Genomic DNA, 18,869 nt, shown 5'->3' on the forward strand with positions numbered 1-18,869 from the left:
GCTCCAAGGTGGCGCGCTGGGAGGCATCAACCTCAGCTCCTGCCCTGTGCCTCCATGGAGATCACCAGAACAACTGTGTGGCTTCTCCTCCCCATCCCCCCTCCCTTCCTTCTCTCCTCCCCATCTTCGTCTCCCTTTCCTCTCCCCAGTCCCTTCTCCTTTTCCCTCGGAGGACAGCATCCCATATCCTTCCCTTTAAATTCTTCTCATCCTGCTTTTCCCCTTCTAGGAACTCTCTGGAAAAGATGTCCATGGTAGGGTTTCCTTGAAGGAAATGAAAATATACCCAGCTGCACTATGCTGTTTACGAGAGGCAGATTCCAAGCAAGCCTTGTGACCACCTTGCTCTTTGGCCACTAGCTCCCCTCGTATTTTCTTACTGACTTTGATGGGTGTCTGCAAGGAGCTGTGGCACCTTGCAGCTGTGAGAGGGAGCAGGGAAATGTCGCAGTGGAAGGAGCTGGGAAGGAAAGGGAGAACGAGCAGAGGTGTCTTTATGTCATGTAGTCAGATGGGCAGAATGGCAGGGAAGGTTTTCCTGCTGTTCCTTCCTTCACACCAGCTCTGTCAATACAAGCAGGACATCATTTTTCAGAATATGTAGTTTGGCATCCTTTCTGAGATCAAATGGTTTACTCTGGTGGGGGAATTTGTGGCCTACGGAAAAGATGTAGTGAAGAATCACCCAGAATGCCTCTAGCAGTGTACAAGTACATGAAGTACCTAAAATTCTAAGATTTTGGAATCTTTTGAAAAATAAAAGGTTGTTTGTTTGTTTGTTTTTGCAAGACAGATGTTTGCATACTACTTAGTTTTTTTAGTTATTTTGTTGATGGAAGACACTGGGTGTATTTCACTTTGTTTTTGCCCAAGTTCTGTTTTGCTGTACCGTTTTGCTACTGCACAACTGTTTGAAAGTAAGATTTATTCAGGAAATTGGAGTTGGCCAGCCTCATTCCATTTCTCTCACCATAGAAATGGCAAACATCAAGCCACAGAATAGCTCTCGGCACAAGTAGCCCTATGAAATTTAACCAGATGATTTCTCCAGGTATCGCTACAAACGTATTTTAGAATTCAGAATCATTGAATCATCCAGATTGGAAAAGACCTTCAAGGTCGTTGAGCCTGTTCATCAACCTGACCTACTGAGTCCCTTTACTAAATTGTGACATTTAATGCAACCTTGAATCGCATTCCACATGATACTTCCTCCCCACCTATTTCCTTCACATGTATATTTATATGTATACACACATACACACACATGTCTCTATGATGCCAATGTGACTATCAGCACAGCAGCTATATGGTACCTGTGGAAGCCACGCTTCTGTCAATATTTGCATTGGTCTGCATATTTCTGTTAGCATTTAGAAATGTCTACATGACATGCACTAAAGCATATTCTGTGCTGCCGTGTATTTGTGCAGGCAGGCTGAAGGATTTTGCTTCCCAGCACAAATCACTTTGGACAGCTGCAACGTCTCCCCTGTGAGTGGCTGTGCACAGCTAACTGGATTACAGCTACCACTGGTAATGCTTGGTCTGGATTTTTAAATCACAGCAACTCCTTTTTTGGAAATACTTGAACCTGTGTGGCAGTTTACTGTCTGTTAGAAAATATATCATTTTAAAAATAATTTTAAACTTAAGATTTCTCTTATTTGCAGGTGCACAGAGCAAGATGCTGAACTTTATGGGACAGCGTTTGGGAACTGTTTGACAGCTAGGCTGACCTGTTCAACTCTTGCTGAATGATGCACAAAAATCGTGGCTTCCCCAGAATTCTTGCTGACCTGAATGACTCTGAGGGAAACTTGAGACTAAAATGAGCAAAATGAGGAACATTTTTCACAGCACAAGAGTTATGCCTACGAGGAATACCCCACGTTAATTTCAACAAATTCTAGCTCTTCAAAAATCAGTGTTTTATTACACAAGAAAGTATTGTTCAGATGTGAGGAATCCTGAAAATACTTGCATAACATGGAAGACAACACAGGTGTTGAAAACTTATTTAACACGGAGGAAAATACTTGCTGTGCAAGGGATGTATCACAGAATGGTGATGTCCTAAGTAATTTTAACAGCATGGTCTGTGTCGCTGCTGGAAAAGCAGAGAAAAATTGCAGCAGACAGGTGCATTCCCACCCTACAGATCTGTTCAGTGATTGTACAGACAACTGCTGCCTTCACATGGAAGACTTTGTTTCTGGCCATTCCCTGGCAGATGTCCGGGCATGTGAACAGACTGAACTCCACAGGTCTCTAGCCAGGAACACCCTGCTGAGTGAGCGGGACGGTCCCGTAGTAAATGTGAATTATTTTGTAACAGATGATTCTGAAAATGCTGATAGCATTCTGGAGATCTATCCCAGTGTAAGTGATGACCTTTATGATTATGGCCCCGAGTTTTTAGAATGTTCAGATGTGCTGACGGTACGTGACAGTGAAATCTGGGAAGAGAAATTACGGTTTTTATTAGAAAGCGATGATGAAGACGATTTAAAGCTCAGTAAGGATTGTGATGGGTGTGCTTACTTCCTCAGTGAAATGCCGTGCCTGTTTCAAGTGTCAGATAACACTACGCCTATGGATACCACCATTGGCCTCTGTGGTCATCACTCAAAATTCAAAGGAGTAAATGTAAGGAGAGACCCCTCTACTTACAGCCAGTCCACTCTGCAGACGGAGATGACTCTCACTGTTGGACAACACCGAGAGAAAACTACTGGTTTGAAAGACAAAGAGAACTGTAAAGTGCCAGTTGCACCTGCAGCCCTTGAAAATGACTATCTTAAAATGGAAGAAAAAGATAATGGAAGTGTACAGTCAGCTGCAGGTTTCTCAACCGATAAACCACGGAGTGCGGATAATGAGCATGCAATGGCGGGCTTCTCTGCTAGTGACACAGGTGCTGCTTTGACAAATCTGACTTCAGAAACAATGACAGGAGGCACTATAGACACAGACTTGGCGGGTGAAAGCTCACTGATACCAGAAGAAGGGAGAAGAAATTTGCTGGAAGAAAATGCAAGGCATGCTGTCTCTACCTTAACAGAAAGTCTAAGAAGAAACCTTTTAAAGTTGTTGAATCCTAAAGAGCTTTGCAGATATGTAAGTAATATAGGTCAGTCTTTTCAGACTGCAGCAGAAGTTGAATCCAGCGCTTTGTTCCCAAGTCAGGAAGGTGTCCTTTCAACACAAATCTGTGAGGAGACAGAAAGCTTACAAATGCAGGCTGGTTTGTGTCATACAGAAGAGGCAGATAAGGACTCTCATTGGGAACAGAAAAGGACGTGGGATTTGTCTGAGCAAAATCAGGTGCCATATGAAAACGTCTCACCCAGGGTAAGTAAAGTAAAGTAAGTAAAGTGTTTATCATTTGATAGTAAGAGCTGTTCTACTGATCTGAATGGTTTTCATCCCTGTTTGTCACAAAATAATGCAAATTTAAATTACTTTGAAAGATACTATTCATGCACTTCTGAATGACAGCTACGTCTGGGAAGGAAATCTGGTTTTGAAAAAGGCCCAAATAATCCATAAGCTGTTCTAATTATAGAGTGAGACTGATAATAGTAAGAGGCACTAATGGGACTCTGGACAGCTGGATAGGGAAATCTGATATTTTGGCTATCGCACAGGTCTTATCAAAGTAATGTTTCTTTCAGCCAGAAAGTTTCTCACATCTCTTTTGTGAGCAGAGAACAGCTTGATTTACTTTAGTTTATATTCAAAGAGCAAAATTGTCTCCATTTATGGTGCTGGAAGCTTTAAACATCGACAAAGGTTTACTCTGAATTTATACCAAGGAGGGGAATTTAATCCAGAGCATTAATGTTACGGAGATAAATAGAGCTCTGCTTTTCTTTTTAAAAGCAAAGCAATGAAAAGTTTAGACATTCCAGTGGAAATGTAAAAAGCAATAACACATCAGGCCACCAAATTGATGCTCTCCAAGGACATACATATTTTATGCAGTTGGAAATTGACGTGGGAAATCAGCATGCTGGCAGCACTGTATCACTGAAACAGTGCTCCACCGACTTTCCTAAGTGAGAATTGGGTCAAACTTTTTATTTCTGATAGTGAAGTCTGAAGATATATATTTATGAGTATTACATCATAAATATTCTCACTTTACTGATTTTAAAGTACATAGCCGAGTGCACACACACACAAAAAAAATAAAAGTTATAAAAAAATAAACACAAGCTTTTTCCAATTCTGCAGCCCTGCCTCATTTATATTGTTTAATAATGTCTCCCAGTTGAGAATCAGAGATTGACCATAATCTGATCACTGGAGTGCCTTAAGCAATCAAAAGTCGCTAAATTCTTAGGCCTGAAAAGCATCCATAAGTTTCTCTGTTTTTATGGTACATAAAATTCCCATCACATTTTAGCAGCGCATAATGTACTTACAGACAGAGAACAGTCCCCTACTGAAATCGACTGACTAATAATTTCCTGATGTTTTGTGCTGCTGTGCTTTGCATGAGGCATTTTTTCGCTTTTTCCAAATGCAGTACAATAACTTAAATACCAGAACTAGTAAAGAGCAGCTTACACTGGTGTAAGTTCCACAGCCAGGTTTCAGATTGGCTAGTTAAGATTCTTTCTACCTGCAGTCAATAGGGATTCTTCGGGCATCCATGACTAAAACTCTATATTAGTTAAAAATTAAATAGGACAGAAATGCCTGCACAGAAAAGGGAATATTACCACACCCCCAAATCCGGGTTTTAAATCACAAAGAGCATGAGGATTAAATTTAGAGGTAAATTCCAAACTATGTGATCTTGACAGGGAACCAAATAATCTATCCCATCTAGAACCTACTGTCCACGACGCAAGAAATAGGTGGGCAGCTTCTCACAAGACCCATAGAGAAAGCCAGAAACTCGTCAACAATCTGCTACTGTAACCTAAGAAAGGCTAGAGAGAATCAACCTCCTATTGCAGCACAGAGGTTTACGTAGAAGCACACGGTTGCATTAGCTGGAGCTCCGTGTTTGAGACAGCTCTGCCAGGGACATTTTGTAGGAAAAATCATCGGTAACCACTTTTGAACAGTTTTCTGCTTTCCTTCTCTGGGATGGATCAGATCTGCTTAGAGCTACATAGCAGCCACAGAGCAACAGCACTAATTACTCTAGGATTTACACTTCCTTTCTTTCCCATTCTCCTCGATGCCAAGCAGCCTCTTACTGGAAATTGCAGTCTGTCCTGTCCAGCTGCTGTCCTGGGTGACCTCCTGCCATTAGATAGACAAAGTGGGAAGCTGCTGACTCTTCCTGCGCCCTTCCTGGTCTAGTGCCAGGTGAAATACTGTATTTATTTAATGTTGGAAAACAACCTAATAATATAACAAAAAAAAAAAAAAAACGGTATGGGCTGTATGATATTACATGCAAGAGAGCCAGGAAGCTTCAGGTCTGCAAAGTTTTCATTCAAGACGCCATCCTTACCTAGTATTCAGCCAGCACCCTCAGCATGAGATCCTCCTGAATTTCAGTCAGGGCCAGCATTATCTGGCCTACTGAATGTCAGTGATTTGCATAGAATCAGAGAATCACGAAGGGTTGGAAAACCCTCCAAGATCACCTAGACCAACCATCCACCTACCTCCAATATTTCCCACCGAACCATGGCCCTGAGTGCTACGTCTACCCTTTTCTTAAAGATCTCCAGGGATGCTGGAGATCTCCCTAAACAACATGTTGCAGAGCCAGACCACTCTTCCAGAGAAGACATTCTTCCTAATACTCAATCTGAACCTCCTCAGTGCAACAAGAGTCCATTTTCTCTCATCCTATTTCTGTTACCTGGCAGAAGAGGCCAACACTCACCTCTCAACAGCCTTCTTTCAGGGAGCCTGCCCTGAGCCTCCTCTTCTCTAGACAAAGCAATCCCAGTTCCTTCAGCTGCTCTTCATATGACTTGTGGTTAAAGTCCTGCTGGAACTGGGAGGTTCAGAGAGATTCCATGGCATAAGCATAATTTTTACTGTCTATACTGTTAGCTCACGAAGAATGGTATGTTGTGGTAGCTTATTTATGGAGGATTTTTTTCCTGCTGTTCATCCTGCCAGATCCTCTGTTCATCCTGCCAGAGATTCTCTTTGCTGATTATTTTGTTCTCTATCAAGTCAGAACAGCTTGTTCTCATAAAATCTGAGTTACAACTCAGTTTGATTATCCTTAAATTTATATCACCTCTAGATATTTCTGAATTTCATTATAGCAAAGTAGGGAAGGAAGACTGGCACAAATCATCCATGTGATTGGGTAGTCTGGCAGCGAACAAGAGGATTTTGTCAGATTCCAGGGCAGCCAAAACTGCAAGAATTGCATAGGCCAGTGAAATTGTCCACTGTGGTACTGGCAAAGATTTGCTGCTGTGTGATATCCTAGGAGCTGCCATGTGTGATGGAGGACTGCAGTTCCGCGTGTTTTGTTGAGGGGGCTGAGCTTAGTGAGTGCAGAAATGCAGTTGTGCACTGTGTTCCAACACTGCCGTGAAAGAGAGGGTGTGTGCTGGGAGCAGCAAGAAGAAACGTGGGGATAAGTAAGGGAAGGAAGGAATTGGGTTATACATCAGAAGAAGAAAAGGAAATCGAAAGGGTGCCTGTACATCTGTGATAGGAATCAGTTCAAGGGGGATCAGATTGAAATCCAGCAAATGGTTTCTTGAAGGCCAGCTGTCAGATAGGAACAGGTTTAATGGCAAGCAGTAAATACTAAGGGTGAGGACTGACTCCCCAAAACAATGATGAGTAAGAGTTACTACACATGTTGGGGGCCTGTAAGGAAGATGGAGAGGGATTTTATCAGAGAATGGATAGGATGAGAAGTACAGATTTAAACTAAAAAGAGGAGATTTGTGAAGGCAGTGAGGCCCTGGCACAGGCTGCTCTGAAAAGTCCCTAGAGGAGGTGCTCAAGGCCAGGCTGGATGGGGCCTTGGGCACCCTGATCTGATGAGGGACAAGCTATTCATGAGCTATGGGTATTGACAAATATAAAAACTGAATCAACAACAGCAACAAAATAATCAGATGCATTTCAATTCAAGATTCTAGTTTGGGTCTGTGCCAAGCAACAATCCTAATTTTCAATTCCATCATGTTTCTTTTTCTTTCTTATTTGTAGAAGCAAGGTGACAGTCTTAAAACCTGTGCCCGAAATTGTGACAGACAACGTATAGAGCCTGAAACAGAAAAGGAAGGCATCTTCATGACTTGCGAGAGTGTAGGAGTCATCCATTCAGCTTCAGAAGCACTCTGTACCGAGAAGACATCACAAGCAAAAAATGCAAATTTACAGGCCTATTCTCAACACGATGCTCCTTGTGATAAGAGAGAGAGTTGTCACCAACAAGTCTTCTGGGAACAAGGAACGGGTATTAGTAGTAATGACAACAAGTCTAAGAATGACACTCCACCTTTTCCTTTATGGGACACAGACTCTGTTCCTGATAAACAAGAATGTTTATGTGCTGTTCTCTCTTCTGCAAAGCTATGTGATGAGCCAGGGGAGAGAGGGCAAAGGTTTGATTTTGACTCACGTGATGGCAATGACACAGATACTCTCTGCAGTATATCATGTGATGCGTCCCTGTTTGAAGCTAATCCCCAGTCAGTTCTGGAATCTGGAGAACCTGGGTGCAAAGGAGAAGCCGATTTAGCTGCAGTGCATGACAAACTGTGGAAACTTTTTCACGAAGATGACTCAGACTGTCAAATCCCATTTGAAAACTGTGGAATCACAAGTTTAGAAATGAGGCCGACAGATACCAGAGTCACAGAAATGAACTTCTTGCAGGAGACCTGTTTTGATCATCCTTTGCCTCAAAATCTGATAGAACAGCAGGAACCTATTACACAACCACCTACTAGAGAAAGAACAGAGAAAGAAGACTGCAATGTTTCTAATATCCTACCGAAAACAGATGAAGCATATAATAGTGTATCCAGAGGAAATGTTTTTCTTACAGAAGCAGATGGTAAATGTCTAAGTTCTAGCAGTGGAAATAAAGCAGAAACACTACCTGTTTGTACTTCAAAAGATGTCTTAAATAGAGAGGTGTGTTTGGAGAAGAAGCCAAATCAAATAATAACTGACAATAATGGATCCATTCGAATGACAGTTTCTTGGGAAGGAAAGCTTGCTGTTAATAACGCTTTCCAGACATGTGATGTGGAATCCCTTCAAGTATTAAAAAGTACTCAGAGTAGCAATTTAGCAAGTGACAATGAAAATTCAGCTTCTGTGTTAGATAAGTCACACGGGACAAGTAGGCAATTACTTCACACTGAGCAGAACAAACCCTTGGTACATAAGACTATAACTAAGAGCACAGATGAAGATGACTGTCATTTTAAAGACTGCTATCCAGCAAGAAATAAACTGACATATTTCCCTGAAGGGAAATTTGTTCTCCCCAGTAGTTCCTCTGGTGAAAATACCCATCAGTTTACACATGGAAAACACACTTCTGTTAACGCCATACATGAAAGTTGTGAAGGTGATTTGCATGAGAGAAGAAATCACTCAGACTTGAAAGCACAAAATGGCACTAATTCTGGCAGTTATCATCTTTTTAGAAATGATGGCTGTCAAGATGTTTCAGTTGTTTCTAATGCAGAGAAGTACAGTCACGTAATGAAACTGCCCAATTTAATTAAGACTCCTGAAAACATAACATGTAAGAATCTACCTCACAATGCATGCCAAATGACGGAATTACAGGAAAAAGAAACTGTATTCACTCCCTCTTCTGAGAATCCCTTATTAACACATTTTTGTGTAGAAGTGCCCCAGTATGAACCAAGTGAAACAGAAAAAGAACAGAGAGGCATTTGCATAGCTGATGAACAAAGGGCTGAAACTTCCTGCAGCTCAGGAGTTAGAGACGTTCCAGAGAGTCAGCCTGCAGCTTCCCCTCCCAACATGTCAGAACAACAGGTATTTTTCCTTGACAACACCTTTAAGTCTCATGAAGAGCTAAAACCAGATTCTTCAAATAATGGGAATGTAACATCAGCATCAGTGAGTACCCCACTGCCAAGAGCAGTTCAAAATGAGTACAGCAACATAGCAAACGATGATTACAGAGATGTCAGCAATCAGATGGGCATCCAGCAAGTAACCGTGGGAGAAACATCACCATTCTTCATACCTGTAAATCAGTCAAAGGGCACGGATCACAGTTTGTCAGCAATGGGATCATCTGGCACAGGAAGTCAAGCACAAGCAGAATGCACACAAATTGCTGTCAAAGTAGATGAAAAAATGAGTAAGTTGGGACCTTTCTGCAAAGCATTGCAGGATGAGTTCCACAAGGTACCTGAAGCACACAAGGAGAGAGCAAACTTGAGTGAAAACAAGCAAGAGATTCAAAGAGCTATTGAGTACAGCCCAGACGATGCTGAAAGGAAGTTTCCTTTGCACACTTTAATTAGCTCCAAGGCTCAGAGACAGATTAGCAATAATATCACTAAGCAGTCCTCTCCTGATTTGACCTCTTCCAGCAAGCTGACTGAGTTTGACTATTCAATTAAGCCTACTCAGTGCCATAAAGATGGAGAAGTCATGACACCAGAGACTGCAGCAGATGGTTTAGCTGGTTTGCCACCAGTTGATTCAGGAGACAACCTCTATTTTCAAAGGCAACCACCCTACAGCACTACTCAGCCATACTCCCTCGCATTGACCGCCTATGATCCATTCCCTGTTAATGCAAAAAGGCTAGAGAATCAAGAAAGATCGAAGACCTGCCAGAGTTTACCAACTGTTGCTGAGCCTGAGCCCATCAAATGTAAACAACACATAGCAAGGAGTGGGAATGTAGCCACTGGGGCAAAGAAGAAATTACCTCCAGCAACACTATCAAAGAAGCCCCGACTGTCAGAGAGAGGAAATGCTAGTAAGGATCCTAGCTGTGTTAAAAGTGAGGCCAACATCGTCTACAAAGAAAACAAAAAAGAGCAAAGGAAGCTAATTTCAAAAAAGGATAGCAAAGGTAAGAGAAAACTGATTTTTGTTTCGGCCCTTTCCCATCCTTCAGTCTTCAGTAGGAAGATAATAATGGTTAAACACTCCGCAAGCCTTCTTCAGTCAAAATCGCATCAATCAGAAGTGTCTTGCCATCACTGATGTTAATTTCTCATTGTGATGACTTAACTGTTTGTATCCCTATGCCACAGAACTGATATCTCCCTAGAATCCTTTTCCTACCTGGCAAATACATTTATCAACTTCATATCCTTTTTGAATTAGCTACTTCTTTGTCAACTCAAGTCAGTTATTATAGAGGTGGATAGCATGGTGGTAGCACATGACAGCACAGTATAGCAGCTGCTAGCCCAGTACTATCACGTTGTTATGTTCCTATGGGCAGTGTTCCCAGTTATGCTCCTACACGGTGGCTCCTAAATGCAATTATGCTATCTTGATTTCGAAATGGTTTTATTGCTAGCAAAGTATTATTGTTACTAGTAGAGTGCCACTGATAAACATAATGTTTTGCAGTTCTATCTGATGACTGATGGCTGGTTCTGCATTCCTTTTCACTGCTATTGCTCAAAAATGACACTGATGAAATTAGCATTTTTAAACTGACCTTAAAAAAAAAAGCACAGAAATGAAATGAGAAGAAGGTTGTTTATCAGGGCTCCTAGGAGATTGCTAATGGATAAAACGAAATGCAGATGGGAGCAGCAGTGTAACAGCTAGACAGATGAGATGTTTGTGGTTTCTATGGATACTTTGCAAGGATCAAGCTCTTTCTTTCACCTTTTAATGTTGCTTTTTATGTTCATATACTGAAATAATTTTAAAGATCAGATAAGACTGAACAGTGACTCAAGGCAAGCTAAAAAACTGTGATGCTTGTCAGAGATTCTAATTAAAGTGCAGTCTGATCAGACTTTAAAAAGCAACTTTATTCACATGTGTCCTTTGCAAGTGTGTTTTTGCCTACAAGAAATGACTGTGAAAGGGAATGATGGGAGATGAGCTACACTGAGCAGGAAAAAAGGCTAGACATGGTGGGAATTTGTACAAGGAGGTCTGCTAATATGTCTCCTGGCCCAAGAAGGGTAACTGGAAGCACAGAGCTCTATCAGAAATTACCAGAGAACCTCGTGTATGGGAGAAGGAGAGACACATTCATCCAAAGTGTAACAAGAAAACAGCAACTACTGAGAAGAGCCTAGCTTTTCCAGGTGTCTAAGCCTGGACTTGAAGAATGTTTTAAACATTTAGCTTTTCATTGTTGAGCTGGATTTTCTTCTGCTTCTGACCAGCTGCAGTCCATATTGAAGTCAGTGTGTGTTTATACTTCAGAGCGTCTGCATGGTCCTTTTCCCAGCATTATGGAGAGGCTGGTATGCTTAGCATGGCATTCACTGAGGACATTCTCTTTTGTATTATTTTCACGTCCAACAGAATTTGCTCTGTGGCCAGGGCAGGAAAACTGGAGCCTTTCGTTCTATTTCCAGTGCTGTCACATACTCTCTGCGCCATTTCAGCCCTGATTCATGAAGGTTCTTAGGCCTAAGGACTTAAGTGGTTACAAGGCAAACATAGCAGTGAATCCCAGGTGCCTGACCCCTTGGGTCGGATTCAGCATTCCTTGGGCATTAGAGGGGGAAAGTTAGGCTGCTGGCATGGGGATTCCTGAGAGAGAAGTGTCATGCCAGCTCATTCAGTGTGCAGCAGAATTAACACGGCAGGAAACACGACACCCAGCATGTTGCATCCCTTACGCCTGGCAGGGATGTCTCACTCGAGTGCAGGGATGTGTCATGATTCCCAAACCTCTCCCTAAGCGTATGTCCATTCCCTCTCACAACAAAAATAAGCAAAACCCATTTCTTAACTTCTTTTCTCAAGGCAAAGAGTGACTCTCCCCATCTCTCTCAGGCTTTGTGACCAGCACCGTTGCCCAGGACACATCGTGCGGGCTCCAGCCTACACCCTGAGCCCTGGGTTCCTGATGCCACAGCCATGTGCCTGAGCAGGGAGCTGAGCCATCAGGGCCTTCGCTGAGCTGGGCAGGATATTTTGTTTCTGGAACCTCAATAATTGATTGTCTCTGCACAGTGGTCCATCTTTGGTAAAAGTACCAAGTCCTGTGACTGGAAAGTAGGGACTGGAAAGCAAATGGCATCCTGGGCTCCATCAGCAGAGGGGTGGCCAGCAGGGACAGGGAGGTGATTGTCCCCCTCTGCTCTGCTCCTGTGAGGCCCCATCTGCAGTGCTGTGTCCAGGTCTGGAGCCCCCAGTACAAGAAAGACAGGGAGCTGATGGAGAGGGTCCAGAGGAGCCACAGAGATGATCAGGGCACTGGAGCACCTCCCCTACGAGGACAGGCTGAGGGAGCTGGGCTTCTTCAGCCTGGAGAAAAGAAGGCTGCGGGGTGACCTCATGGCAGCTTTCAGTACCTAAAGGGAGCCTGCAAACAGGAGGGGAGTCAACTCTTGGAAAGGGTAGATAACGGCAGGACAAGGGGAAATGGTTTGAAGTTGAGGGAGGGAAGATTTAGGTTGGATGTCAGGGGGAAGTTCTTTGCTATGAGAGTGGTGAGGTGCTGGAACAGCTGCCCAGAGAGGCTGTGATGCCCCGTCCATCCCTGGAGGTGTTCAAGGCCAGGTTGGATGGGGCCCTGGGCAGCCTGGGCTGCTGTGAAATGTGGAGGTTGGTGGCCCTGCGTGTGGCAGGGGGTTGGAGATTCATGATTCTTGAGGTCCCTTTCAACACTGGCCATTCTGTGACTCTGTGACTCTGTGACTCTGTGACTTGCTTTAGATGCAGGAAATGAATTATTTGGAGAAGGAAATAAAGGCCACAGCCATTGCCAAGTGCTTGTGCTATTGGTGGAGTCAATATCTAACCGCTGAGTGTGGGTTCCTCCCTCCAGCTGTGTTTAAAGGAAATGGGACCATCGCTGCACCTTACAATAAAAACCAATGCTGGCAGTGTGGATTAGATGTGTCACAAGAGCACCCTGCAGACCGGGTGCCTCATGGGACTTGGAGTAGTTTCTCTCAAAATCTGTGAGTGGGTTAAAAAATGCACCAGTTACAAGAATTCAGCTAGGTGAATTCTAACGTTGTAACCCCATGGTGTGCTGGACCTTTGTGGTGTCTGTTCTTGTACCAACAAAACTAGCTACCCATTCAGTCAGTGAGAATGTGTTCTGAGCAAGAAGTCATTTTATGTTGTTGCCCTTTCAAAATAGAGCTTCCCTTGGTTTTATTCCGTAAATTCAGAATGTCTTTGCATTGAAAACATTTCCACTGACTATGGGGGCACTGAATGAGTCTTTTAAAACCTCTGTATTTTAAACCCTTGGGTCTCTGTACTATAAAAAAATGTGGCTCTTTACCAGTATTGCCGGATTCATGTTGTTAGTGTGTGCAGAACATTCTGGAATTCCATTAAAATTCCAAAACGCTCTCATGATCTTCCAGTCCTAAACTACAGCTCTTCTGTTTCAAGCTCCCAAGCTGCTGAAGAAAATCCAAGCAGAGCTGTTCCCCGACTGCTCTGGAAATATCAAGCTGTGCTGTCAGTTTGGAGATATTCATGGAGACTCCACCATTACATGGACTAAAGACTCCAAGCTACTAGCTCAGCTGCAGAGAAAGTAAGTGAACGTTTTTGTCAGGCTGACAGCTTCTGAGTAGCTGCTGTGAAAATACTCTATTGGGCAGCGACTGACTCTTTAAATGTAGTAACAGCATCAGTATTATTGGTGAACAAAATATATTAACAGAGTGATTAAAAAGCGTGTCTTCACACAGTGCATTCATTTGTTCTAGTTTGCATTCCATCACTCGTAATTCCTCTCAGCTCATTCATAACCAGTCTCATGGAACTTTCAAGTGCAGTAAAAGGTCATATGAAGTTTCAGTCTCCAGGCCAAGCGATATAAACACGCCTGGTTAATGTGGCAGGCTGTCCTCGTGTGTTGGAAATGAACTGCTGAACCAACTAGCATGCAGTGTAGAGCTTGAAGTGATCACTCTTTGAACTTCATATTCTGTATCAAATGGAGCTTGAAGCTGATTGGACTAAAAGACAGAGTTGTATTTCAGGAAAATGATCTCTCCCATCAACACAGCCAGTTAACTTGACACCAAGTGACTAGAGGCAGTGCAGCGAGAAGGGTGGAAAATAAAAGCCTCTTGAGGTCTTTATCGGGATCATTTCCAGTGCGTCCTAAAACCACATTTTTATGAAATAAGTTTTTTTTTCCACTGTGCAGTAAATGTTTTGTAAAACGTAGTTCTTGAAATTCGTTTGTGTTTCAAAAAATCAAAATGAACACTACTCGAGGCAAAAGAAGGAAAGATGTTTCCGTCAGAAGGCACGATTCTGCTTAATCTGGAATTTTTATAGGAAAGCATCTGCTAAGATACTATTTTAAGTGGAGAGCAAATATGAATTTTTGAGACTTCCCATGTCATCCTGATTCTTGTCATTTTACCCAAACTGTTTTTGATTATTGTGTTATCACGTTGGTTGTGGATATTACCATATAATATTACGTGCTAGGTAATTTCGCTGTGTTTTAATGAAGAAACGCTGCAATGATGAAGGATGAATTAGTTTTGCATTGTTAAATACGATGTGTGATAACAAATCAGAAGAGACTCGTAGTTACCATTTTTATTGCACAATGTTCAGTAAAGTTCTCCCTTTAAGCCTCCCTTTAATCAAAGCTGAAATCCAACCAGTAGTTCTGACAGTTTTGTTTGAACCCAAGCACTGTTTGTTGCATTGGAAATATACATAAATCTTTATGATTACATAATGTGGATCATATATATCTTAACTTTTTCTATCAATAGGAAGAAATCGCAAGAAATTATGCAACAAATCTTTAAAATGTCAATATATTGGATGGATACTGGATTGGATAAATGTCAATATATGTCAATATATAAACCTGTCAATATATTGGAAAATGTATTGAAAAATACATACTGATAGTGACATTAATACATGCTAAGTCAGTTCATTTAGAAACTAGTGTTGGGTAGAATTAGTTCCCCAGTGTTCCAAAGTTCATGAAACTTAATGCTGGCAAGAATACCAACAAAACTGTGCACACCTTCACTAATCCACTTCAAAGAAGACTTAAAACACAGCGGCCCAGTCTCCATAATCCGTGTGTGGATTGTCTGCGATTGCTGAGAAGCACTTCCAAGGACATCCAGTGTGGTGCAGTTGAAGATCTTTGTGGTTTAAAAGGAAAAGCATGGCACTTAGACATAGCACTGTTTCTCTGTGGTTTTACTGCTTCCAGAGTTAGCTTGCATCTGTAAGTACTGCATCTGCACTCCTGTGCCACTGCACCCTCTCCAATAACATTTGCTGGTGGTCCATCACTGAAGCTGCATACACAGATGTCAAACAGCAAATATCTAGCTTGAAAAATGAAAGCAAATGAGTGGGAAATACTGAGTGAGAAATTACAAAGATGGAATGGGGAGAGGCACAGAAGAAAAGAGAATACAAAGCAAAAACTGGACATTATTGGAAAAATGGGGGGAAATCTGTAAACACAGGGAAAACAGACGAAGTATTTCTAAAACTGACGCCAGCTGAGAACAAGAAAATAAAAATTGTTAAGCACACTGGCTCCAGAGCGCAGCAGAGTAATAAGTACATTCTTAATTAAACCTCTTCTTAACTAACCCGGATTGAATTCAGTCAGCAAGTTTTAATACTCACTCCTGCACAAGATTTATTGATGTACATACCAAAACTTAATCATATAGTCGGCTAAACTGAAACTTTGCTAACTTGTGCAAAGCCAGGATCAGGCTTGGTTTCCAGTCCGCACAAAGCCTATTGCTTCCAGTCACATCAGTCAGTGCTCCCTGCCACTGCTCAGTGTTTCCAAATATTCCAGTGCACAGTTTTCCAAATATTGTATGTATCAACAGGAAGATTTATATTTTCTTGTAGCACCATTGTACTTTATGTATATGCCATGATATGAATGGGAATATTATATTAATATGTGATTTAATTCTTTGTATACAAATTTAGTTGAGCTAGTTTATCTCAGAGTGTAGTAGGAAAATCTATTGTGAAGCACTTAATAGAATGAATGCTTCTAAGAGGCTGAAATAAATAAAATATTTTATCTACTTGCACCTGTTTTGAATAAGTCTTCACGACATAGACAGAAATTTCAGGGACAGATACATGGAAATATCCTTTAGAAATATTCACATGAAAAATGAACGTATTCTGTTCCAGTGCCCAGGATGACTCTCCCGTCTCTTTGGCAATAGCTAAAGCCAGTAACAAAGACCAAGGAATGTATTATTGCTGCTTGAGTAACACATACGGAAGGGTGACTGCTGAGTTCAATCTGACTTCTGAAGGTAAATACTAGTTTATAATTCATTTAGTACTAACGACAATGACAGTTTCCATTCATATTTCTTGAAAGTCTCTTTCTTTGTTTCTTTGCAGTCTTGGAACATCTCTCAAGTTTTCAGAATTTTGAAGGTAAGCATGCGCATCTAGTAAATTGTGTGATTAAATCTTTGTTCCTTCTTCCTTCCAAATAGAAAAAAGGATGAAAAAACATAGCCAAAATAATTAGCAGCTTAGTCATCCAAAATGTGCAGGCTCTTGATTTTGAGGTACAAACTATTCTCAAATCTTTCTACATTCCGTTGAACTGGGTTTATTGTTGCTTATTGTTATCTAAGAATTTATGAAGTTACTAAGAAGCTGCACTGTCTTTGTGAATTTGGCCCAAGACATAGAGTGAGCTCTAAGGAACTTTTCAGATGTGGAACCCTTTGAATAAGGAAATGAATAGCCATGCTAAGACAGTTGTAGTGAACTGTAGTTGGTTAGCAAATAGCTGGAGTGCAGCAGTGTAACCAGTTGCAGCTGAGTCTCCTAATTTGCTCTGTATCATGATTTTGGTTTTTATCTCTCACACAATTATAGGACTGTATCACAACTCAGGTTGGAAGGAACCCTACGGGCTCATCTTCTGTTCAAAGCAGAGTTAGGTATGGGGTGAGACCAGGCTTCTTACGGCTTCATCCAGTGAGGTCTTATTATTTTGGGTAATTATGTGAATACAGCTGTTTAGAACTTGGGCTTGAATTCTGTTGAGGAAAGTGCATTTATGAAGGTACAGGGCACTGTGTAAATTGATAAGCCTATGCATGACACAGTCCAGGTGAAAGTTCATTGGAGATCTGAGGAATACTCGGAGTTCAGATCTGTGGTTGCACTTGTAGGTTCTTCAGATGATGCGTAGCTTTGGGTTCAGCTGTAGTATACGATCCCTTTAAATTTTCAGGCTGAAATGCAATGACCAAACACGTCCAGGATTCTAAAGATCTGCAGACAGTCTGCCAGAGACATTTTAAGAGTTTTGCCACAGTAAACTATGGGAAGCTCATGTTTTGCTAGATATCTTTCCTTTTTTTTTTTGTACTCGACTTTGCTCTAACATCAAGAATAAATTCCACTTGAATTCATGGGAGTTTTGTTGATGAAATACCTTCATATAGCATAGAATGGTTTGTGCAGGGCGTCAGAGTACACACCATGGCAGTCTATTCAGTTGAACTTGTCTTTGTAACTCGTCACTAATGTGATGCACTAGCATTTCACATTTAGTAAACAGTGAAACAGCATTGCATCATGGGGCACAATACTGAGTACACAGAGACATAGATGCACACAGTGTACAGAAAGCTGTTTTGGCAGAAAAACTGTATTTGAACACATGGTCTTTGCAAGGCACCTGCTGTGTAACTTTACTCCAAGACACAGGCAGGCATTATGATTTGGAATGCTTTCCCCATATGTTATCTTGTGTTTAATCACACTCGGCATATGTCTTGCTGTGCTGCAACTAAAAATAGGCAGTGCATTGTGAATTGGTTTATCATCCCTGAACATGCTGTACTAGTAAAGAAGTTTGTTCAGCCAATTGTCTGTGGGGTTTTGTTGTTTGTTTGTTTGTTTTTAATTTTTTTTTTTCTTGAAGAATAAGATGAAACATCTAGTTCCTGGTTAAAATAAACACAGGGCTTCTCATGGAGCAGGACTGTTTCTTAAAGGAGGGGGGACCCAGGCCCTTAATAATGCAAATGGGGCCACTGTTTCCATAGAGCCTCCTCTTTAAATATCTTTTTAAATATCTATTTAAACATCTAAATATGGTGAAACGCATTCATCCTCCCATGTCCACCCCCTTCCCCTTGACTGCAGAAAGATGTGCAGAACAAAGTGGCATTGTGTTTCAGGTGTGGAAGAAATTGAATTCATGCAACTCATGTTCAGAGAAGATTTCATCTGTGACAGCTATTTTGGTGGGAACCTGCATGGAATATTAGCTACAGAAGAGCTTCACTTTGGTGAAGGCATGCATCGGAAAGCCTTCCGAAGTAAAGTGATGCAAGGCCTCGTGCCAGTTTTCAGTCCTGGACACCCTTGTGTTCTCAAAGTGCACAATGCTATCACATATGGGACCAAGAGTAAGGATGATCTAGTTCAAAAGAACTACAAACTAGCACTGCAGGTAAGGCTTCCCAGCCCTTTGCGAGTGAAAATTGTGGAGAAAAGCTGTCTGGGAAATATTTAAACAGCTGACCTGTCAAATGTTTTGCATAATATTCCTTAGGAATGCTATGTCCAAAATACTGCAAGAGAGTATGCGAAGATATATGCAGCTGAAGCTGAACCTTTGGAAGGCTTTGGAGAAGCACCGGAGTGAGTACCACACGTAAACATACAGATAGATTTTATGGTTTACCCAAGCAGCAGCTGTGTGTCATACAGCTATTTGCTTACTCCCAGTGGGA

The 18,869-nt window shown here is 41.7% G+C and overlaps 1 protein-coding gene across 1 annotated transcript in view; it reads left to right on the forward strand.

The window, feature by feature from the left end:
• The first annotated feature begins 1,989 nt into the window (after positions 1 to 1,989).
• Positions 1,990 to 18,869, forward strand: part of ALPK2 (alpha kinase 2) — a 30,200-nt gene continuing 13,320 nt past the window's right edge. The window contains exons 1-7 of the mRNA XM_042831141.1: positions 1,990 to 3,354; positions 7,159 to 10,030; positions 13,513 to 13,660; positions 16,288 to 16,415; positions 16,507 to 16,542; positions 18,312 to 18,586; positions 18,689 to 18,777. Of these exons, the coding sequence (XP_042687075.1) occupies positions 1,990 to 3,354; positions 7,159 to 10,030; positions 13,513 to 13,660; positions 16,288 to 16,415; positions 16,507 to 16,542; positions 18,312 to 18,586; positions 18,689 to 18,777 (4,913 nt within the window). The remainder of the gene's footprint in view (positions 3,355 to 7,158; positions 10,031 to 13,512; positions 13,661 to 16,287; positions 16,416 to 16,506; positions 16,543 to 18,311; positions 18,587 to 18,688; positions 18,778 to 18,869) is intronic.

The sequence above is a fragment of the Centrocercus urophasianus genome, unplaced genomic scaffold, assembly GCF_019232065.1.
Source record: "Centrocercus urophasianus isolate 14NV4802_14NV808 unplaced genomic scaffold, USGS_Curo_1.0 seq_35, whole genome shotgun sequence".
Classification (NCBI taxonomy): Eukaryota; Metazoa; Chordata; class Aves; order Galliformes; family Phasianidae; genus Centrocercus; species Centrocercus urophasianus.